At 42.4% G+C, this 21,323-nt stretch overlaps 1 protein-coding gene across 3 annotated transcripts in view; it reads left to right on the plus strand.

Annotated features, from left to right (window-relative positions):
* The window catches only part of FLT1 (fms related receptor tyrosine kinase 1), a 116,343-nt gene that overhangs the window by 65,527 nt on the left and 29,493 nt on the right, over positions 1 to 21,323 (plus strand). For 2 of the 3 annotated variants that reach the window (XM_074914774.1, XM_074914784.1), the window contains exons 13-16: positions 7,890 to 8,180; positions 13,260 to 13,406; positions 15,289 to 15,420; positions 20,824 to 20,930. In XM_074914774.1, the coding sequence (XP_074770875.1) occupies positions 7,890 to 8,180; positions 13,260 to 13,406; positions 15,289 to 15,420; positions 20,824 to 20,930 (677 nt within the window). The remainder of the gene's footprint in view (positions 1 to 7,889; positions 8,181 to 13,259; positions 13,407 to 15,288; positions 15,421 to 20,823; positions 20,931 to 21,323) is intronic. The other variant, XM_074914793.1, reaches the window with a different exon arrangement.

The following is a 21,323-nucleotide window of genomic DNA, read 5'->3' on the forward strand; positions in this document are numbered from 1 at the left end:
TTCCTGCGGGGTGGTTCTCCCTTCCGAAGTGTCCACTTCCCCACTCAATTTGGCATCATCAGCAAACTTCATCAGGATACACTTGATCCCATCATCCATATCACTTATTAAACAGCATTGAGCCCAATATCACTCCCTGCAGGACCCCACTTATGACACGTTGCCAGTTTGAAAAGGAGCTATTTACCACTACCCTCTGGGTGCGACCTGTCAGCCAGTTTCCCACCCACTGCACAGACCACTTGTCTAGGCTGTAATGCATCAGTTTCTCTAGGAGGAGGCTGTGGGAAACCATATCAAAAGTCTTGGAGAAATCCAGGTAGACAATGTCCACTGCTCACCCCACATCGACTGAGCAGGTTACTTTGTCATAGAAGGCGATCAGGTTTGTCAAGAATGGTTTGCCCCTGGTGAATCTATACTGGCTTTTCCCGATAGCATGCTTCATTTGAATTGTGATAGCCCCCAGGAGTATTCATTCATTCCGTAACTTTCCCAGGGACTGAAGTAAGACTGATGGGCTTATAATTTCTTGGATCCTCCTTCAAGCCCTTCTACAATGTAGATGGGATGACATTAACCTTATTCCAGTGTACTGGGACATCCCCCAATCTCCCACAACTTCTCATAGATTACAGCAACAATGGCAGCCAGCTCTCTTAGCACCCTCAGGTGGATGTTGTCAGGGTCCATCAATCTGTAGGGGCTAATCTCTTGTAAAAGTTCACATACCAACTGTTCCTTCACTGACATGAGCCTGTGTTTGCATCAACCTGGACTTTTGCTCCCAAGGCCTGCGGCCTAACAGTGCTGGTAAAGACAAAGGTGAAGAAAGTGTTGAGAACTCTGCCTTTTCAGCGTTGTTGGTGACTATTTCACCTCTCCTGCTTAACAGCAGACCAGTACTTTCCTTCTGTTTCTGCTTGTTGTTTATGTACCTGAAGAACCCTTTGTTTTAGTTTTTGACTTCTCTGGACAGTTTAAATTCAAGCTGACCTTTTGCTATTCTAACTGCATCTCTGCATGCCCTGGTTATTCCCTGGCTATGCCTTTGTAGTAATCAACGGATATTTGTCTGCTTTTCCATCTCTGATACACTTCTCTTTTGGTTTTGAGCAGACTCAGAAGCTCACAGTTAAGTCAAGGGGGTCTTGCTCTGCCTAATTCCTTTACCTTTAAAGGGCATGAACTTGTTTTGTGCTTCTAGGAGAGCATTCTTGAAAAACTCCCAGCACTCACTAGCTCCTTTATCCTTCATGGAAGCTACCCATGGAATCCCTTCCAACTGAGCCTTGAGTGAGCTGAAGTTTGCTCTCCTAAAATCTAAACCCTTTGTCTTAGTACTAACCTCCAGCATGCTCAGCAGGATCACAAACTCCACAATAGTTTGATCGCTTCAGCCAAGCCTATCACTAACCCAGATATCACAAAACATGTTTTCTTGGTTTGTAAGTAGCAAGTCCAGCAGTGCCTCATTCCAGGTTGGCATATGTAACATTTGCATGTGGAGGTATTCCAAGATCTATGCATTCCAGGAATTTTATGGATGATGTGAGCTTCTGTATTGTTCTTTCAACAAATGTCTGGCTAGTTGAAGTCACCCATAAGAACCAGGTTCTGTTGACCTGAAGCTTGCTTAAGTGATCCAAATATTGCTTCCTTGGCATTATCGTCTTAGTTTGGAAGTTGGTAGCAGATGCCTACTTCAAGATCCCTCTTGGAGATGACCCCTCTGATCTTGACCTAGAGGCATTCAATAGCACTGCCACAATTGCTGTAGTAGAATTCTATACATTTAAGGTTGTCCTTAACATAGAGCGTGATGACGACTCCTCCTCTTCTTCCGTGCCTGCCATTATGAAACAGCCTATAGCCATTCATCACGATCCTGCAGTCATGTGAGTTGTCCCACCATGTTTCAGCTATTTCTATGGTATCATAACTTTCTGACTGGGCACAGAGCTCCTGTTTCTTCCCTGGGCTCATACACTTGAGGTGGTTGGTCCTCTGGTTCTCATTTTGGGAGACAACCAAAGAACATTTGTTGCTGTTTTGGTTGGCCTGACTTATTACACAGTTGATTGCAATGGCACGAGTGTTGCTGCTTTGGACCCCACCCCCTGAGTCATTTAGTTAAAGCCCACCTCATCAAGTTGGCCAGACTGCTGCCAAAGATTTCCTTGCCTCCCTAACAGCCTATAGTCGTTGAAGAGTGTCCCATTGTCATAAAAGCCAAAACCCTCACAATGGCACTGTCCACAAAGCCAGAAGTTGATTTGCATTATATGTCTATTTCTGGCTGCACTCTAACTGGTAAAACAGAAGAAAAGATAACTCGGACATGAATACTTTTCACTCACACCCCCAGGGCTTTGTAGTCTTCCTTGATTCTGCCCAGGTTCTGGCCTGTGGTGTGTCATTCATGCCCACATGAAAGAGTAGCAATGGCTAGTAGTCTGTCCTCTTGACAAGTTATGGCACCCTCTCAGCAACATGTTGGACCTTATCACCTGGAAGGCTGCATACTTCTCATGACTCCCTGTCAGGTGGGCAGATGAGCACCTCAGTACCCCTTAACAGAGAGTCACCCACTGTGACCACTCCTTGTTTCTTTCTGTGTGCTGCTGGTACCGCTTCTCCTTGCAGACCTTGCTCATGGGTGTCTACAGCTGTTAAAGCTTCATATCATAATGCACTTCCACATTAAGAAAGTTCCAATTATCTATATAGAAATCTATCTATATAGAAATTTGGTAACAAGCCCGAGAAGTATAAACAGATAAGTGACACATAGGCAGGTTGTTTGTTAAAATACAGAAACAAGAAGAATATCTCCCATGTTCTATTAATGGATGTGACAAGAACATTTGCCACCTTGAAGATGACTGCTGTCTCTGCTCTCAAATCACAGTTTTGCTTTCATCCTTATACTTACATTGTGTCTGTTTGGACAGAAGGCTAAACAACAACGCATAGTTCTCCATAAATTAATGTGTCAATGGCGCTGTATTCTCATTTTGGTATGGGAACTTCATGTGTAACTTTGAGCAGTCACTGAGAGTCACTCACTGAGGCTGTTGCTTTTTTAATGTGCAAGATGCTGAATTTGGCCTTCTCTAGCTCTCACTCCTCAGTCTTCAAAATGACGCATGGAAGATCCTGAAACCAAATGAAGCTGTATTTTGATGGGCCCCATTTGCTGTACCCAAATCTCCCTTTCAAAGTTTTGATGGTGGTTTCAGATATTTTAGTACAGTGACTTGAAGGAAATAGTTTCCCTACTTAGATGTCACATTCTTAGATCTTGACCAGGAATAAAAGGAATTCTTTCTCCTTGACACCAAAGCTTGCATGAGAACATACAGAATATTATGACTTTCCTTTGAAGACTTGTATTGGCTGGTGTTCAGAAAGAGGAGTGGCAACTTTATTATGGCTTGAAAATTCTTAGTATAATATCTTGACTGGTGGCAAACTTTCTGTATAGGGTGGTAAAGTTGAAATGTGTTTATCCTTTGAGTTCCTGGAGGTGAGCACTTCAGTTGTGTGACATGGAAAGTCCTGATAATCCTCTGATGCTCAGTTGCACTGATTGAAGGCTGATTATACAATACTACTGTTTTGTCCTTGCAGAAATCATGTTAGGCTCATTCTTCTGTTTTGTGCAGACAGTGCATCAGTTGGGCTCACGTAGTGCAATCGTAATATTCCTCCATCAGGCTGAGACTGCTGTGACTGGATAACAGCCTGTGTTTCACATCAATGAAACAAATGCATTCAGCATTTGCTGAAAAACACACTAAGGGAATAAAAAAATTAGAGTGCTGAAGGCTGATGGATGTGAACAGGACACTGCAAAGTATTTCCTTTTGATGAGTCCAAGCCAATACTTCAGGTCTTGCATGACAGCTTGGGGATAGTTTATCTTATGTTGTTAGGTCTGCTGGCGCCATATGTAGCCGGCGTGAACTACACAAAAGTATGCGTCTGAAAGTAAGAGAAGTGTCTAAGAAGGAGAAGGCGATCCCTTGGAGAAAGAGGAGCTGCTGCCCTCTATGAAAAGAAAAAGCCAGAAAGGGCTCCAAAGACCAGATGGAGATGAAGCCTGTCCTGAACAGGAAGAATCCCTTTTCTTGGAGGCAATCACCTTCAGGTCTTGTCCTGGGGATGGGAAAATGCATGTGCTCTAGTGCAGAGGCTGTGGTGGTGTGAGGAGTCTTTTTTCTGTAGGCAGAGGCCGTTGGGAAGGTGGTGGGAAGGCAGAGCTTGTCCCAGCAACCCTAGTTTGGTGGTGGCATGTTCCACCACTTCAGGGAAAGGGTATATGTGAGGAAATAAGTGCAAGGAGGTATAGCAGAGAGGATGCAGTAAGAACAAGCCCTTTCTTAAGTTATTTTAAATCTCATTATTTCTGGGCTTGAAGTGCAACTTGCACATATGTTTCTGGGAGGTTTGAGAGTAGTATAATTTTATACACTGTGCCTGAGGGTGCAGGACATGAAGTCCATAGGCTCTGGAGTAGCTTTCCTTTCCTGTGGCCTCTGTCAGATGAAGGGCATTTTTTGGTTATTAGTAAGTCACACTGACTTATTTCTAAAAGCAAATCTTTGTTCAGGGCACAAAAGTAGCTGTGAGCATTACATAAAAGTGTTGTAGAAAGTTGATTTCTGAAAACTCTCCTGCTTACTGATATGGAAATAGTCTCTGTAACAATACCTTTATGCCAAATTTAACTGTGGTAGCCCCCTTCCCTCCAGTCTGCCCCTTTCCCTACATTTTGGGCTGTTTTGCTGGCACACAGCAGGCCCATGGGTGTGTTTGCAATTACAGAGGGTGAAACAGGAACAGCTCTGCCTTATCTCCCTGGTTTCCCAATGTCACTAAGCGCATTTTATTTTGAGATTCCTGATGGTGCTTGGCAAAGATAAACAAAATCTTCCATCAGGAAACCTGGGAGCTATTTCCACAGGAAGCTTCAAATCACTAAAATAAATAAAACCCTTTTACATTATTCCCAGCCACATTACTTAGCTAGACTGAGCCTGAAACAATCAGTGAGAGGTGTCATATATTAGAGGGCTCGTAGCCTTTAAACAAATGATTCTCTTGGAATCCTGTGCATTTTGCTTTTGGTCCTAGATATATTCAGAAAACAGTCTTTCTTCACAGAAGACACATCTAGGAAGAACTCCAGACCTGACAACATGGAAGTAGTTGCAACTATATTATTCTGTTGGCATGCTATCCTTTTACATTAAAAATAGTTCATTTGCCTCAGTCCCAGGAGATCTTTAGTTTCATCTTAAGAGTTTTGCTTGGCTCTTTCTAGCTTTTACTGAGTACTGGCATCTGCAAAAGCCAAAAATTAGCAGTATTTCAGACCCATACCCTGGCTTTCCCAACACATATCAGAACAATTTGAAATGTACTGTGGGTAAGACAGCATTTTTTTTCATCCGAATACCCACGATAAAAACTTTGTACCCTTGATTGCTTTTAAGTGTGTTTGAATTCAATGATTTTTAACAAAATCAAGTGTAAGATTGACTTCATCTAATTTAAGTCTGAAAGTTAGGTATCTAAGCCTAAACCGGTCATGTAGGATCTCTTCATAATTAAGCGTGAGGGATCAGGATCTCTGGAATTGGATTCATCTTAAGGGAATGGGTTGCATTGCTCTGTGGAGGTGCCTGTGTCATTCCATGGGCTGTAAACTTTCGCGTATACACAAAAAAACTATATTAAAATAGATGTCTACATTTTGATGGCTTGGGCTAAATATGATGTACCCCATGTAAGGAAAGGTTTCATCTTAGTAGCACTTCCAGTCAACATGTTCTTAACTGAGATCAGAATCTGGCACCATGAGCTCTTACATATCAAAAAGGATGTTGATGACAGTCACTCATAGATGAGTTCATTAGATTTAAAGGTTTTCTTAGAGTTTTGTTTGCTGGAGAGAGGGAAAAAAGGGATCCCAATAAAATGTAAGAGGATCAAGTCATCACACAGTCTTTAATATCCAATCTAATATGTTAGTGTCACTGCATCTGTTAGGCTGATCTGTGGACTACACATCTGAACTGCAGCTGATGACAGGCACACACTTTGCTCCCACTGCAAGGGCATGATGAGTTCAGCCAACAGAAATCAGGCTTCTCCCCACAAAGCATCTACAGTCAGAGGAAATTTCAGTCCAGGACTTTCAGGAGCTCATTTACCCTGTATTTAACACTCAGGGCTAAGTGTGAAAAAGAGGATATCAGAGGAAATTTCAGTCCAGGACTTTCAGGAGCTCATTTACCCTGTATTTAACACTCAGGGCTAAGTGTGAAAAAGAGGATATTAGGGGATAAACTGATGCTAGACTTTCAACAGGCAGAATTTTGAAAGGCAGCAGTGAGTAGATCATGTTCACAGTCCCACCGGGGAGGTAAGGCGGCTCAGTTTCATTGTGGGGATTTAGGGAGAAGCTTTCTGATGAATTGGTCTATCAATGAAAGACGTTACTGAACGGTGTGGGATATTATTCACTGGAGATCCACTCTTTATCTGTCCCTGCTGATGTGACATTAAACCCGAAGTGACATTGGTAAGCATGGAACTGAATGAAAGTTGGTACTGAGCTGTTCGTGCTCCAAGAGACAAGAAAAGAAGATATAATTATCCCCTATGAAAGACAAATCCATTCTTATGATTTTGAGTCAAGTTCACAACCAAGTGCCATAGCAATTAACAGTGAAAGAACAATTGAAAATGGCCAAAGTCAATGTCACTTCACTGAGAAGAAGGAAATTACTTTATCAGAATATTGGCTACAAATAAACCAAGAGAGGTTGCACTCTAGGAGTAAAACTTGGAAGTGCTTTCTCTCAGGAACTTGCTTTTACTTTCACTGAGGTCAGTGGCGTAACTCTCCCTTGCTGGAGAGGTGAGCCCCAGCTGGAGGCGACCAGGAGGCAGTTGGCATCACCGCGGGTCTGCATCTCTCCCCAGGTGGAGGAAGCTGTAGTACCATTACAACAAATTGCAAACATGTCTTTTTCAAATGTGACTTTTTATACTGTTGGCCAAATTATTCCTGCGTGAAATATCTGCTATGAAAAATCCATGTGAAAACTTAAGTACTTAGTAAATGGTTAGTGCAATGATCCTTGATTTCTCTCAGATGGAAATATTGTTCACCTGTGTTTAATGCCAAGCAGCCTGAATAGAATGATCTTCATCTTAGTGCTGCCTGCACACAGCTGACCACCCAGGCCAGAGACTATTGTTTCTGCTTTTCTCTTGGGTGGATGACACACTTTAAATGCATGGAAGGTAAATACCTCTGTTTCAAGGGAAATCTCAGGCATGTAATTACAGATTCAGTAATTTCTCAGGAGTTGAAGCATTTTAAAGAAATAGACATAATTTGTCTGAATATTTATGAATAACAAGAAAACAATATAACTAAGACCATGAGCTGCAGTATTTTCTACTGTCCTCTTAAGATTCATTTTCTCTCATGCAGTTCACAAGATGGAGCTGAGATCAAAATTATCCTCCTTTTTCGTAGTCCCACTGTGCTGTCTTTAAATAATTCTGCTTTTGGTACCTTGCCCCAGTCTATCTTAACTTGGCATAACTTTTATACAAACTCATCACTTCCAAGAGCAACTTCAGTTTACACCAACTGATGTCTGAGCCCAAGTGTATCATAGCTCCAAGACAAATTATTATAAGAATAGCTGGAGCCTAGCATATGAAAGGAAAGATTAGAGACTTCAGCAGGAAGACAACTACATTGATTAGTTCAAAGGCTTCCTGATAAAGGGGAAAATATATGCTGTGTTAATTTTGGCTTATTCATTTCATATAAACTAAAAAGTGTTCTTGGTTTTTGACAGATGTACCAAGTGGATTCCATATTAGTTTGGAAAAAATGCCCATTGAAGGAGAGAATTTGGTATTGTCCTGTTCAGCCAACAAATTCCTGTACAAAGACATTGCTTGGATTTTACCGAGGACAGTCAACAATCAAACAAAAGCAAAAAGGTCTCTCAACAAGGAGTACTCCATCACCCTCACTCTGACCATCAAGAATGTTTCCCTGGCACACTCAGGCACCTATGTCTGTCGAGCAAGGAACATATACACGGGGAAAGAAGTGCTTCAAAAGAAAGACGTTACAATCAGAGGTGAGCACTGCAACAAAAAGGCTGTTTACTCTCGGATCCTCAAATATAAAAGCACAAGGAATGATTGTACAACACAAAGCAATATAAAACATTAAAGGACTCATTAAACAGTAACAGGTGTCTCATATCATCTTGATTTTTTTATTACTGTTGCTACCTTTCAGGCCCTGAGGTGGTGCACATTCCCCCATGGGTTGGACGTAGGAGGAATAGCAAACAAAATCGTAACGCGTGAGCTTCCAGTTGAGTTCAGACGGGTGTTTTCTGCTTTGACAAGGCACGTGGAAGCTGGGGTTTGGAAGATCCCCTGTGCTACATTTTGCATGTTGTTATTTTTTCTCTTGCTGTCTCCTACTGAGCGATAAGGAAAACTTTGGATCAGTCTTTTCTTCCACTTTGATATCGGCCTCGTCAAAAGTGTCAAAGCTGAATAAACTGATTTAACTTTAAAAACTGCTGTTTTCAGTCAACAATGGACATTTAATAAGTTAACTTGAATGTGCAGAATGAGCACAATTCAATTTGAGATTGACTGGACTATATATTTTTTATTTTAATCTGATCTTGATGGACTTATAATATTACCTGCTGAGCAAGTTCTAATGCTTATTTATTTGAAATTATTTTCTACACTAAAGTACATTAATCTTAAAAAGTATCTTCTAAAAGAAGTATGCAGGGAAGAAATAAAAATGTTGATATAATGCACAGACCTACCATATCATTTATAATAATGATGATTTTAAAACTGACAGACATGAACCATGTTTCTCCAAATAAATCCAGGTAGACTTCCAGTTGCTGTGTTGGTCAATTTTTAAAGTCATTTCTGCACTAATGTAAAAAGCTACTGATAAAAGTGTGAGTATTGCTCCTGGCCTGAAGATTCAGGAATTTGTGATGTTGTAATTATTTTATTAAATGACAAATATTACACTAACATGACTGACAAGGTTGCAGCCAGCACAGTGAGTTGTTTAATACATTTTTAAAAATACGAATTCAAAATTGAAACCATTAAAATTATTCATTGCTTTTGGTTTGCAAATGACAATTGGATTTATTATGGGGATTAAGAACTGGCCAAACTGCTGAAGGAGAATTAAGGGCAACCTAAGACTTCCTTGTGAGCATTTCCCCTTTTTTTCCTTCATTAGGATTTTGCTATGAGATGTTTCTGTGTATTATAAATTCTGTATAAGAAAGAAGTTACTATTTTTAATAGATCTGATAACTTTATTTTTTTACAGTACATAGCTTTTATTATTTTTGGTTACATTTATGATTGATCATTTATATAGCATTTACATAAGCCATAACAAAACAGACTGTAGTGACCAAAATAGCTACAGCAGAGGAACAAAGTGGCTGTGCTTTTAAAATAGAGGGTGACAACATGACAGTTTCTTGCGCTTGGGAACTCACCAGACTATTTCCTCCTTTAGGTATCAAGCCTGTGTCCCACGGCTAAACTTGTCTTTCACGTGGGAATTGCTTTTGTCAAGTGTGAAAGGGTAAACAATAGCATTTCCCCATAATGCCAGTTTCATGGAGCCTAAAATGCTTAGAAAACAATTGATAACCTGGAAGTTGTCAGAGTAAAGAAAAGAATAATCATTTATATCTTGAAATGTCACCTATAGCCTGCTTGTATACAGTAGCTCTTTTGTTCATTATTAGTGTGATGGCTTCCACAAACAATGTGTTCTTGCAAAAAGATCTGCCTCTCTGTTTTTCTAAAACATGCCTAAAAGGCAAGCGAAATCATTGGTGACTGCTTAAAAATGGACAAGTGCACTCTTTAGCATTTGCAAGTCTTCAGAAGAGTTACAATACAGAATCCCTTTTTTTACGAGGCTATTTTGTGAGAAGACATTTGATGGCAAGGTGGGCGGTGATGACAGGACATTAAGAATTCTCCATGGCCTTGGGAGCCAGAGTGCAATGACTTGTAGCAGCCAGTTGCCAGGCAATATGAGTTTGGGTCAAAAAAAAAAAAGAGATGTGGTGATTAGACTGTTCCTCTGTGAAACTGTTGTGAATGGCAATGATGTGTATCACTGCTGGGTGGACATCCCACCAGCCTGGTCTCAACCAGTGCTTGGAGGGCCACACTGTGCAAGGATGTTATGACATCCCGATGTGGCTGCCCGTGTTGGGAGGCACAGAGAAACATCACTGGAAATGTTTAAGAAAAACAGTTCTTGGTGGCCAGATAAAAAACTACTGATGTCACTTTTGATGTCCTCAGATGACTGGAGAATCTCATCGGTTTGGGGAGTTTCTCTGCCTTCTGTTGTGTAATATGTTACTTAGGGAGACAGGTGTGAATTATATTTCTTTTTTTTAAGTGTTAAAATTAAAACTTGTATTTATATTTTTGTACTGATTAATAAAAATAAGTGAACAGACAACATAATCATAACAAAGGGCAAAAATGAATGGAATATGAAAGTAAACTCCAAAATGAACAAGTTGTAATGTTTTCCCCTTGTTTGCCATTGTTTGCTTTTGGAAATGCAAATTTTCCCTCCTTACTGCCCTGGGTTGGCTGAGTGCTCTGATGCCAGTAACCTCTTCTCCCCTCTGTGACCCCCCTCATCCTTTCCCTGGACCAAACTTTGCCTACAATGAAGTTCCTCGGCATAACTGAGAGCAGAGTTTGGTCCAGCATGGCAGCATTTGCATGCAGGCACAAGGACTGGAGACAATCCTGGGGGGCTGCCCTGGGTGCTGAGCCCTGCACTGTGCATGCTGGTGGCCAGGGCAGCCCCTTGGCTTCAGGATGAGTGGTGCAGGGTGTTGGAAACTGCCCCCCTTGTCTTCACTGCAAAAATGAAAGGGAGAAAATGGATGGTTTGCAAAAGAGAATAATCCTCAGGTTGACCAAGTCCTTGAAAAATCAGCTGATTGCAGCAGAGAAATTACTGAAAGTATGTGAATGGTGACAAGTTTTAAGCAAAAAAGTTTTTCTTAATATGAAAACCCATCTTTAGTGTATGGCTATAAACAAATTAAAATTAATCACAAATAACTCACAGAATGTGTGATTTGCCTTTGTTGTGTCATCTTATCTGCCTTCATTTTGAATGTCTGGGCTGGGGTGTCCATCAGGGATTGCTGATAAATGTGAACTGTGAAGCTCTTCTCAGCATGCATATGTGAACATGCATCAGACAGTGCCTCTTCATAGACAGTATTGTGAAAAATGAGAAATGTGCAAAAATCAAGGCAAGGTATCAATGAGGCAAGGGCAGTCTTCTTGGCTGCAAGACAAATATTGTTGACCATGTTATTGTGTAGGTATCTGATGAAGAATTTACTTTACAACCTCTCTCATGAGCATTACTGTTTGAGAAGAGAGAACAAATTGTCTGCTACACTGTAAACAAAAAATAGTATTGCGTGGGGAAATTACAGGCTTGCAGCTCAGAAAAGCCCAAACTGGTCATTGCATGGTCATGGATTAATTTCAAGGGGTAAGAGCATAGCAAAGATAGCCTACTTTAAAAGTGCTTTTAGTATTGCAGGGTTCATGCACACTGCATAAACTGGTGGTACGTAGGTGCTTAATTGCTCTGGAGAGTTTTTGTTTACAGCAGGTAACAGAATGATTGTGAAGACAAAATGTCTGATAGTCACTTTTTCGGAAAGGGTAGAGAATAATCTTCCAAACACAGAATGTCAGAAATTCAGCTGATATTATACTTTAACTTGTTGTATTGGTTATCTATGGCAGTCTATAAGAAAATATTTGCAGAGTTGGTTTCTGCTTTGTTTTGTCTTGTGTCATGTTTTGCAATGTGTGTCTTGCCATGTTAGTAACTACTGATCCTGTCAGTGTCCTTGAAGGGAAAAATTGCAAATAATCAGTTCTTGCAAGACTGGGCAATTTGAGGGAAACTGCAGAGCATCTGTGTCTGTGAGATTGCTCAGGAGCTCCCTGGATTCTCCGTGCTGCTTTCAAGGGACCAAAATACCAAAAAGGATAATGTGAGAGTTGCGAATGTGACAGAACGATGTTGCCATATAATGTGCATAAACGTTGCAGATATCTTGGTCTTTGTCACAACAGCCTTTGACTCTGTACAAAATGGGAGGAGTGGCAAAGGGTTGAAATGAGGATGAGAAAGATTCGTTGTTTTGCTTCTTTCAGGGATGACTTTAACATGATGTTTATAGAGTGTTTTTGAAATGCTCTTCTGGGAGGCCCTTGAACAGAAACAGAACCGATGAGATGTGCTTCCAATACTCATAATACTCATTGTCACTGACTGTCATGGAAATGTGTTTTATTACATTGCGTGCATATGAATGTCAGTAGATAAAACAAGAGCAGTGTTGCTATGCTGTGTGGCCTGCTAGCACTCAGCTTCATCCCCTGCCATCAAGGGTTTCCATCGTCTGTGGGATGCCAGAGGATACAGGCACATTTCTCACCAGTGCAGTTTTGGCAAGCAGGCTGTGGTGTGGTTTGGCCAGGCCTTGTGAAATGCAAAAGTGGAAGAATTTATGAAGACTTTGAGGCATGTAACACAATGCTTTTGTGCTCATGATTTCTGGTTTTAGACCGTGTGAATTTACTGAATATGATTTGTAACTGTACTCTTTAAAGTAAGTAAATTATAAAAGCCACATTCACAAGTCTCATGGTGTACAGAGGTGCATGGTGCTATCAGTGATGCAGAGATACTCTGCTACAAGGGTGGGTGTCCTGCTAATTGTTAAAAACTTGGTGTCACAGTTTGTTTCTCTTGATGATGCAAAACTCTGAGCTTTCATAGAAACTCATGGCTTTTGATAAGCAAATGTGGTTGGTAATGGAATTGAGGAAATCTTTTAAACAATATCATCATTGAGTCTTCATTGGTCATCATAACTTGGTATCACTGAGTAACAGGAGTACTCTGTACACACCAAATGCTCTTAAGCAAACTGGAACGGAAATAAAATCTGTGCAAAATGAACTTGGTAGAACAGCCATAGCAATCTCTAACATCAGTAAAGTGCTGATAGGGAAGATAATTAAACCCCCACAGTTACAAGAATGTAAAACAGAGGTGTTGTTTTGTTTTGTAGCTCAAGAGGCACCAGCCCTGCTGCGGCACCTTACGGATCAGACAGTGAACACTAGTAACTCTGCCATGTTGGAGTGCCAGGTTCGTGGCATCCCTGAGCCTCAGATATCCTGGTTTAAAAACCATGAGGAAATACAGCAAGAATCAGGTGAGAGCTCTGTGTACTTGCCTACCTGTTAACAGCCTTTTTATTTACCTATCTGCCTTAGGCAGCCATTTACAGAGTCGTTGTCATCGGTACCTGGATGTAAGGAAGGAGTATTGCTTGAGCATTATAGACAGGGAGGCAGCATGGGTGCTCTGGGTTATTATGTCTCACTCCAAAACCTCAGCCAGGCTGGAGGTGTAGACATAATGAATCTCTGTGGAGTCAGTGGAAAAAATATAGCTCTCAATTTGCATCTTAAAAGAGTCATCTCCAGAGAAACATATTTCTCTCCATTTACTATAGAGGGAGCCTAAGGATCAGGTGTCTTGGCCAGCATATAGCTAGGCAGAAGAAAACCAAGTTTACATGATGTGCATAGGGAGTACCAGGGGGAGTCTGTGGTTGGGCATGCAAAGTCTGTTCTTCATTCACAACCTAGCCACCAGATCAAAATGCGTCTGCTGGCAGCACAGGAATCCAGGTCTCACACAGCAGAAAGGAGCAGCTTCCCACGTGATATGCTGCAGCTACAGGAAAACTTTGGGACATGTTTACTGCTGTGTCTGGAATATGGCTTCAAAGATCAACTGAGACTACATGTCCAGCTCTGCTGGCACCACAGTCACGGAAGTGTTCCTTGGAGATTTCAGGTGGAGATAAATGATGGGGGAAATACCATTCTCATGGTAATTCATCCACATTTGGATCAAAAACATGCAGTGAGTTAGTGTTAGCTTAGCAAAAATGTTAAAGGAGGTTAGGTCTGTAGGAATTTGAAGCCCAAGCATAGTCTTCAATAACAGTGTTTTAGAAAGTTTGTATTTATGGTTCTGTCCTGCATTATTGGGAATTACTATAGCATGAATAAGACAACTGGGAAAAACTGGGGATTTCTCCAAGTGAGTTATAAACCTGTGCAGACTTGCAGCCCAGGCACTAAACTTAATCTAGAGTCAGATTCTGTGAAGCTTTACAGTGACTACATCATTGTAATGTGCATTAATGCTATTTCCTAAAATGAAGGTTATGTGTCTAACTTGGGTGTAACACAACACATATAGTTAGGAGCCAGGAAAATATGTCTAGAGGGTAGGTCAGAGCAGAGTTAAGTTCCTGAAATGGGTGGTGGGAATACATTTTGATGGGACAGTAGTTCTGATGAGGTCAAACACACAAGTGTGTACTTGACTGTGCATTTCCTGGCTATACGGTGCCTTAGAAGCAGTCCTGAGGCCAAATCTGCTCTCTGCCTCTTCCTCACTTGCTGGAGTAATGACCAAGCTGGCTTCTGGACTGACCTAGCTGGCATAAACAAGATGTTGAAAACTTCAGGTAACTCCTATGTTTTAGGGTGTACCTCATGGGACCTCTCTTTGCACTAACTGGGGTCCTTCTGCAAAGGGGCCCATCATTCCATGCCACATGAACAAGTGAGATTTGGAGTGAATCTGCTGCCCATAAGGCTAGTGTGGATGCATGGAGCTGGGTCTTGGAAGTGCTCTAAGCTTGAGCTGCTTCTGGAGCAGCTGCCTGTAAGTGCAGTAATCAGACCACCCATTTTCCAAAAGCTGGAGACATGCTGAAGAACTCACCTGGATGAAAGTATAGTCACAATGCTGATCAATATACACAATACCAAGTGCTCCCAAGAACATTCCCTTAGGCTGAGCTTTTTCATTCACACAAGTGCTTTGTAAACACTGATTTCCAAAAGATTCCCAAAACATCCAAGTATATGTGGCTTTCCTGCAGATAACATTGTGCTGTGCAGTCTGTGGCTCAGATTTCTTTTGAGAAGAACTTGAAGCAGATAATATTACACAAGGGCCTGTTTTTATTTATATCCTGGCTCCCTCTCATTGCAAAATATTTCATTTCACAGGAATAATTTTAGGGCCGGGAAGCCGAATGCTGTTTATTGAAAGAGTGAAAGAGGAGGATGAAGGACTTTATCAGTGTATAGCCACCAACTTAAAAGGGTCCGTGGAGAGTGCTGCATATGTCACAGTACAAGGTAAAGCACGACATTAAATGGGAAGAGCAAGCTTGCCAGGATGATGTTCCTACTCAGGCTAGAAGGGTGGGAGTATGTCTTGGGGCTTATGTGGTGATCTCTGAAGGTAGCAATTTGAAGGAAGTCTTAGCAAGGGAAGCGTACCAGGTTGGAAAGGAAGCCTAGCAGGAAATGCTAACTCAGAGCATGTTTACACTGACCTAAAAAGAAGAATTGCTTCAACCCAACAAAGATCAGGTCAGGGTAGAATACAAATGTAAATTTAGTATCATCAAAACAAACAAAAACCAGAATAAGGAGCACTCTCCTACCCACTCAGTTTCCAATTTCAGGTTAATTCCATAGAAATTAGAGGCCTGGGATATTTTCATTTGTTTATTTTTGATGTAAAGTGAACTGCCAGATCAGACTAGAAGATTTTAGCCTGCTGATATCTACACAAGCATTTTTCAAAGGTACTTGTAACAAGTAGGTATGATCTAGCTATTTCTGTAACCAGTACTTGAGTTATTTTGCTATTCATTTAATATGTCCAGCATTTTTCTGCCTTCTGCCAAGCTTGACTCAGGGCTGTGGCAGTGACTTCTATCAAGTAACTTTACATTGCATAAAATTAAAGTTTATTCAGTGACTTCTCAGTTTCATTGAATACCTTTTTAATTAATATATTATGAGATAAGAAAAGCAGGTTGACATTCTCCATATGTCAGTTACATGTCTTTGTGGATGTTCTCATAAAATTGCTAAATGTAGCTGAATACTACTGAGTATTTGGATTCTACCCTACAGCAGAAGACAATTACAGCTAGTAAATCAGTATTGATTTTCTGCCATGAGTGTGTTAGCAGTCTCAGTTAATGGTGATTGTGATGATACAAAGATGTCTTTCCATTAAAAGGTCGGGGATAAGTATATGTACATGTGGGCTGGTCTAACTGATGTAATCAGGGAGTTAAAAACGCCTATCTCCTCATCAATAATGCTAAGGTTTTTATGGCTGCTATAATAGCTAAAAGAATAACTTGTGCCTAAGTGCTTGCTGTCCAATTCATCCTACTAATTGATAGTCCTGGACAATGTAATTCATTATTGTATTGATTTTTTTAACATCATTGTAGCTTGACTATTTATTAAAACCACAAACATTCTGTCAGATGGTTTCTAGGAAGTCATATTTCCTAGTCCATGATCCAGAGGAGAGAAAAGAGAGCAGCCAGGAAGGTTTCTTCTCTGGTTATAAGTCCTGAGGGACCACTGACAATGTTCTTCGCGTGAATTCTATGGGAGCTCTTAAATAAACAGGAGATGAAGACGACCATATTAAAATTTATAGCTTTGAGACTGGATGAGAAAAAGAGAGAGAGTTTGTCTTATCTACTATGATCAAGGAAAATGCCATTCCACCCGTGTCCTACTACATGAAGGGACATCACTGGAGGTTTTTTCACTCATTCCTATGCTGACCTGGAGTGTCTGTCCCTCTCCCAGAGAATGGCAGCCTCTCACCCCATTCCTAAGCCTGGAGGGACGAGATCAGGGCTTAAACGTGGGGCTCTCTCTAGGCTTTGCCACTTGATTGTCTTTCTGAGAAATAGAGACCCTGCAGCTGCTTCTCTGAGCACCAAAGCCTTCCCTCCATCTCGGCATCTCTTGGAGCACAGGGCTGCAGATCAAAGGGAGCAGAGCAATGCCTCGTGTTGATGGCCGTGTTTAGCAGATTGGAAGAGTAGTTTGTGAATGAGTCAGGAAGGAAACTGTCTGCTCTCTTTATTTCCTCTGAAAAAACATTCTTATACTCAGAGATAAAACAATGTGTTATTTTTGTATCTGAGATGGATGAATGGATGGTGGAATCAAAGGACCATCTTTAAATAATTGCAGACTGTGTTTGGTTTGGAAGCCGTGCTTGCTGAGCTGTCTGAGGAGGAGAGGGACCACGTTTGTGGACATGTCAGAGCAAGCTGTCCACTTGCTCTTGGCTGAGGAACTGAAGAGGCATGAATCTGCAAGGATGGAACAGGAGTGGCAAGTGTCTGCCAGAGCATCCAGCACACAGAGGGGAGTGTGTCCCTAGAAGCTTGGGCACAGGGGGAACACAGGCTGTCTTGGGTAGCTCTCTTTCGAGGGGTCACCCTGCTCGCAGAGTGGATGACTTGCCATGAAAGCCTTGCCCTGCTTCTCCTCCTGGGCACCCTTGCACCCTCTCAGTCGGAGCCAGAAATACAGCTAGTTGCAAAGGTGCCTCACCATTTGAAGGGGATGTGTTGATGAAGAAAGGAGCATTTTTTACATCTTGTGATGACTAAAATTTGGACCTATAACAAACAAATGAACACAGCAACATGCCCTGTCTTAAAGCTGATGCTTGATAGCTTAATGTGATCCTTGCTGATGAAAAGGAAAGCATCACATTTATTAAGCATTCACTGAACTATTCTGACACTATGAAAATGGTGTTTGCTTTTTAAATAACTGTTTTTTTATCTACCTTTCTGACTTTGTATCTCAAAACGTCATCAGGAATGTTTCCATGAAGTTTAACTGGAATTCCCTCAGCTACTGAATTAGGTTCAGCCTGGATTATGTGGGTGACGAAGAGAAAAGGTGAACATCAGGGGACACTTAGACTACTGTTACCTCAGAGGACCAAAGGGGGTTGGAAGGGAATCCTGGAGGTTTCTAGTTCAACCTCAGCTCAAACCAGGATCATCTCCAACACTACATCCAGTCAGTGATAGTGTTGCCTGGCCAGGTCATGAAAACCTCCAAGGATGGAAGTTCTGCAGCATTGCAGAGATACGGGGTGGTGTGGGAGGGCTTTTGGAGGAGCTCTGGGGCAGGAAGGGGGCTGCAGCTTGCCGCAGTGAGTCAGGTGGATTGGGCAGAGCTGCACATGGGGAAAAATCTGAGTCTAATGAGGTTGCTGGTGGGTAAAGATTGGGGAGGGTTGTAAGGGAAAGCCAGAAATCTTGGGCTACGGGGCAGAGAGAGGGATTTAGTCCTGCTTACAGCCTCTACAAACTCTGCTAATCCTAAACCCTCTTCTGAGTGTTTCTGCCTGTTCTGCCTCAAATCAAGCCTTTTCCTATCCAGCTGAGAGGCACTCAGACAGCTCTGGCTGCAAAGCTTTGAGCAAGACTAGGAATCTAGCATTTGATAACACAGCCCAAACACCAGCCTGGAGAAATACTTCCTGGTTGCTTAAATTCACTTGGACGTTTCAAAGACAGCACCTTCGTGTCTCTTCGCTAATTCCTGAGCAGTATACAATAGTGGTCAGGGAGTTGCCGTCTTCCACCCCAGTACTGGCCATACTGTGCCTCACAGGTTTTCTGAGTCCTGCTGTATGGACCAGTGGCAACAAATGAACCTTCAGCCCCTCCAGGTTTTGCTGAATAAATGTCAGAAACTATTACTCACCATCTGCACAGGTGCTGCTCAGAAGCACGGGGAGAGTATCCATATGCAAAAGGAAAGCCTGATGCCAGAGGGTAGGCAAGCTGAATTAGGCTGTATCTTTTATGCCATCACTATGTCCCATAGCTAAATCAAGACTTTAAAAAAATACTTGTGAAAAATTAACACTCTTGGTATTCTGGATAAATAAATAATTTATATCTCCATTTGTAGTTACAGTTGTAGTTTTCTTCAATGAGCTTTATTCTCAAAGTTTCAAAATGGACATGCCAGAGGAATCTTAGATATAGGGCACAAACACAAATCTGATTATCACCTTTAAGGAGGGAAGATATTAAGTTAGTTAAGCTGCAGCTACAGGAAACAATTCAAGCTCTGAACAAAGCTCTGTAGCTTTGCCTAAAACCAGGCAGCACATCCCTCTAGATTACCCAGTAAGCCCACCATCGAGACATCAGTCATCCCTTTTTCATGTGTCAGGAGTAACACAGAGCTGCCTGGGGTCTGAAACTGCTGCAAGTGCAGTTGACAAAACTACTGTGAAATCATGTTCAGAGTTACTCCTCCTTGTCCTCTTGTTTTCTCTTTCCAGAGGGTGTATCAGAATAAGAGGCAGAGCATGAGGTGTATTTTTGCATTTGCTACCAATCAGATGGGAAACATATTGTGGGATGTGTGGTATTTTGACACGATCACAGGATTTGCAAAACAGACTGCTCTGAAACCATTTTACTAGTCCCTAAATAGCAGTCTGAAGTGAATTTTATTTTGGCTTTTTTTTAAGATCTGTCAGTGGGCTCTAATACTCTCCAGATTTCTAATGTTCGTGTTTTCTTGCTGCTCCATTTTCAGTCATTATTGTTTTTCCCTTTCTGTGCTTAATCTGTTCCCTCGTTTGGAGAGCTCTCCCAGCTCCCTGAGAGCTGGGTTCTGCGAAGGCCTGCTGGGGAAGGAGAGGGTCCTGTGTCCCCTCAGGGCCCTGTGCTTCTGGTGTGACCGACAGATCTGAGAGCACAGAGCCTGCCTGGGGACCAGCATGATGGAGGGAGCACTAGGCCCTACTCCTCAGGTTTCTGCCCAGTAGGGATGGGGCTGAAGACCCCTGTGCCATGCTTTGTATGAGCTGAGCTCACAGGTGCCACACCTCATCCATCCAGGCCATGGGAAGAGCTCACAGACTCCTGCTAGCTGCACAACGAGCCTCCAAGGGAGCCCCCAGTTCCCCCTCAGCGAGGTTTTTGGTGAGGGCTGGTGGGTTTCCAGCACAGCTGGGATGGAGCTGTGGGCTGCAGGGCTCAGCCATCAGCACAGAAGAGCTCGCTGAGCTGGGGCAGAGCAGGCGCAGTGCCCCGAGGAAAGGCATCAAACATCTTGGACAGTAAAACCCAAGCAGCAGCATTGCAGCATGAACCCGGGTTCACTGGTGTCAACATCCGCTCAAGCCCTCCCTGGAGCTTCTCCTGCACATTAGCAGCAGCTCTCACACCATGGCATTGTGCCCAGGGAAGGCTGGTCCCTCTGTGCAGCCCCATCTTCTCCCAAGGCTGCTGGGGACTGAGCATTTTCAAGACCTCTGCTCCTCTCTCAGATGTGGGCTTGGCCAGATGGGTTTCACTGTTGTAGTGGGGTGGGGTGAAACTGCGTGCACAGGCCCACACACATTCTCACACAGGGAAAATTTGGCTAAAAATACCCTGCAGCTGAATTTCCACCTCAAAAGGAAATAATTTTCTGACTGGCCATCCTCAGCCTGGTTTACTTCACCTCCTGCACCAGAAAGAAGAGCTGACTTTTTGCTGAAAAACTTACAGATGGATTGAATGCAATTTTGCTGTGTGCAATACAACAGCTTTGCTAGGGAGACCTTTTTTTTTCCATTGAAAAGAAGCTAGTCCTTCCTGGTATTTGATTTTAATGGCAAAGAAACATAAAGTGCCCTTACTTTTCAGGTAATTTTCTAAAATGTTTGCCACTTGATTTTCCCAGGCACAACGGAGAGGTCCAACCTGGAGCTAATAACCCTGACCTGTACCTGTGTGGCTGCGACGCTCTTTTGGCTCCTGCTGACCCTCTTCATTCGCAAGCTGAAGAGGGTAAGAACGGACTGGGAACTCCCGGTGGCTCCTCCCTCTCCTTACCAATCCTTTGCTCATGTTAGAAAATCCTTCCCAGGCCACTGGGATTGCTGAGTCTACAAAAGAAAATCTGTTTCACTTACTGCTCACCTTTGTTTCCTGTGCAATCACAAGGCTGCTGATGTGTGCCTGGGGAACTGTAACTTGCAAGGCTGAGTATGAGTAAGCCAGAAAGCAAAGCCCGGGTGGGGGCAAGGCTCTGAGACTCATAAGCATTTGGGTGCCTGACTCCCACCAAAGGCATTCCCATACTCTTAAAAGCTGTGGGGGTTTGGCGTCTTAATGTCTTTGAAGATCTGAGTGATTGGGAATGACAGATCTTCACAGAGTGCACTGAGGTCTGGTTTGCAC

Source organism: Athene noctua, chromosome 1 (assembly GCF_965140245.1).
Source record: "Athene noctua chromosome 1, bAthNoc1.hap1.1, whole genome shotgun sequence".
Classification (NCBI taxonomy): domain Eukaryota; kingdom Metazoa; phylum Chordata; class Aves; order Strigiformes; family Strigidae; genus Athene; species Athene noctua.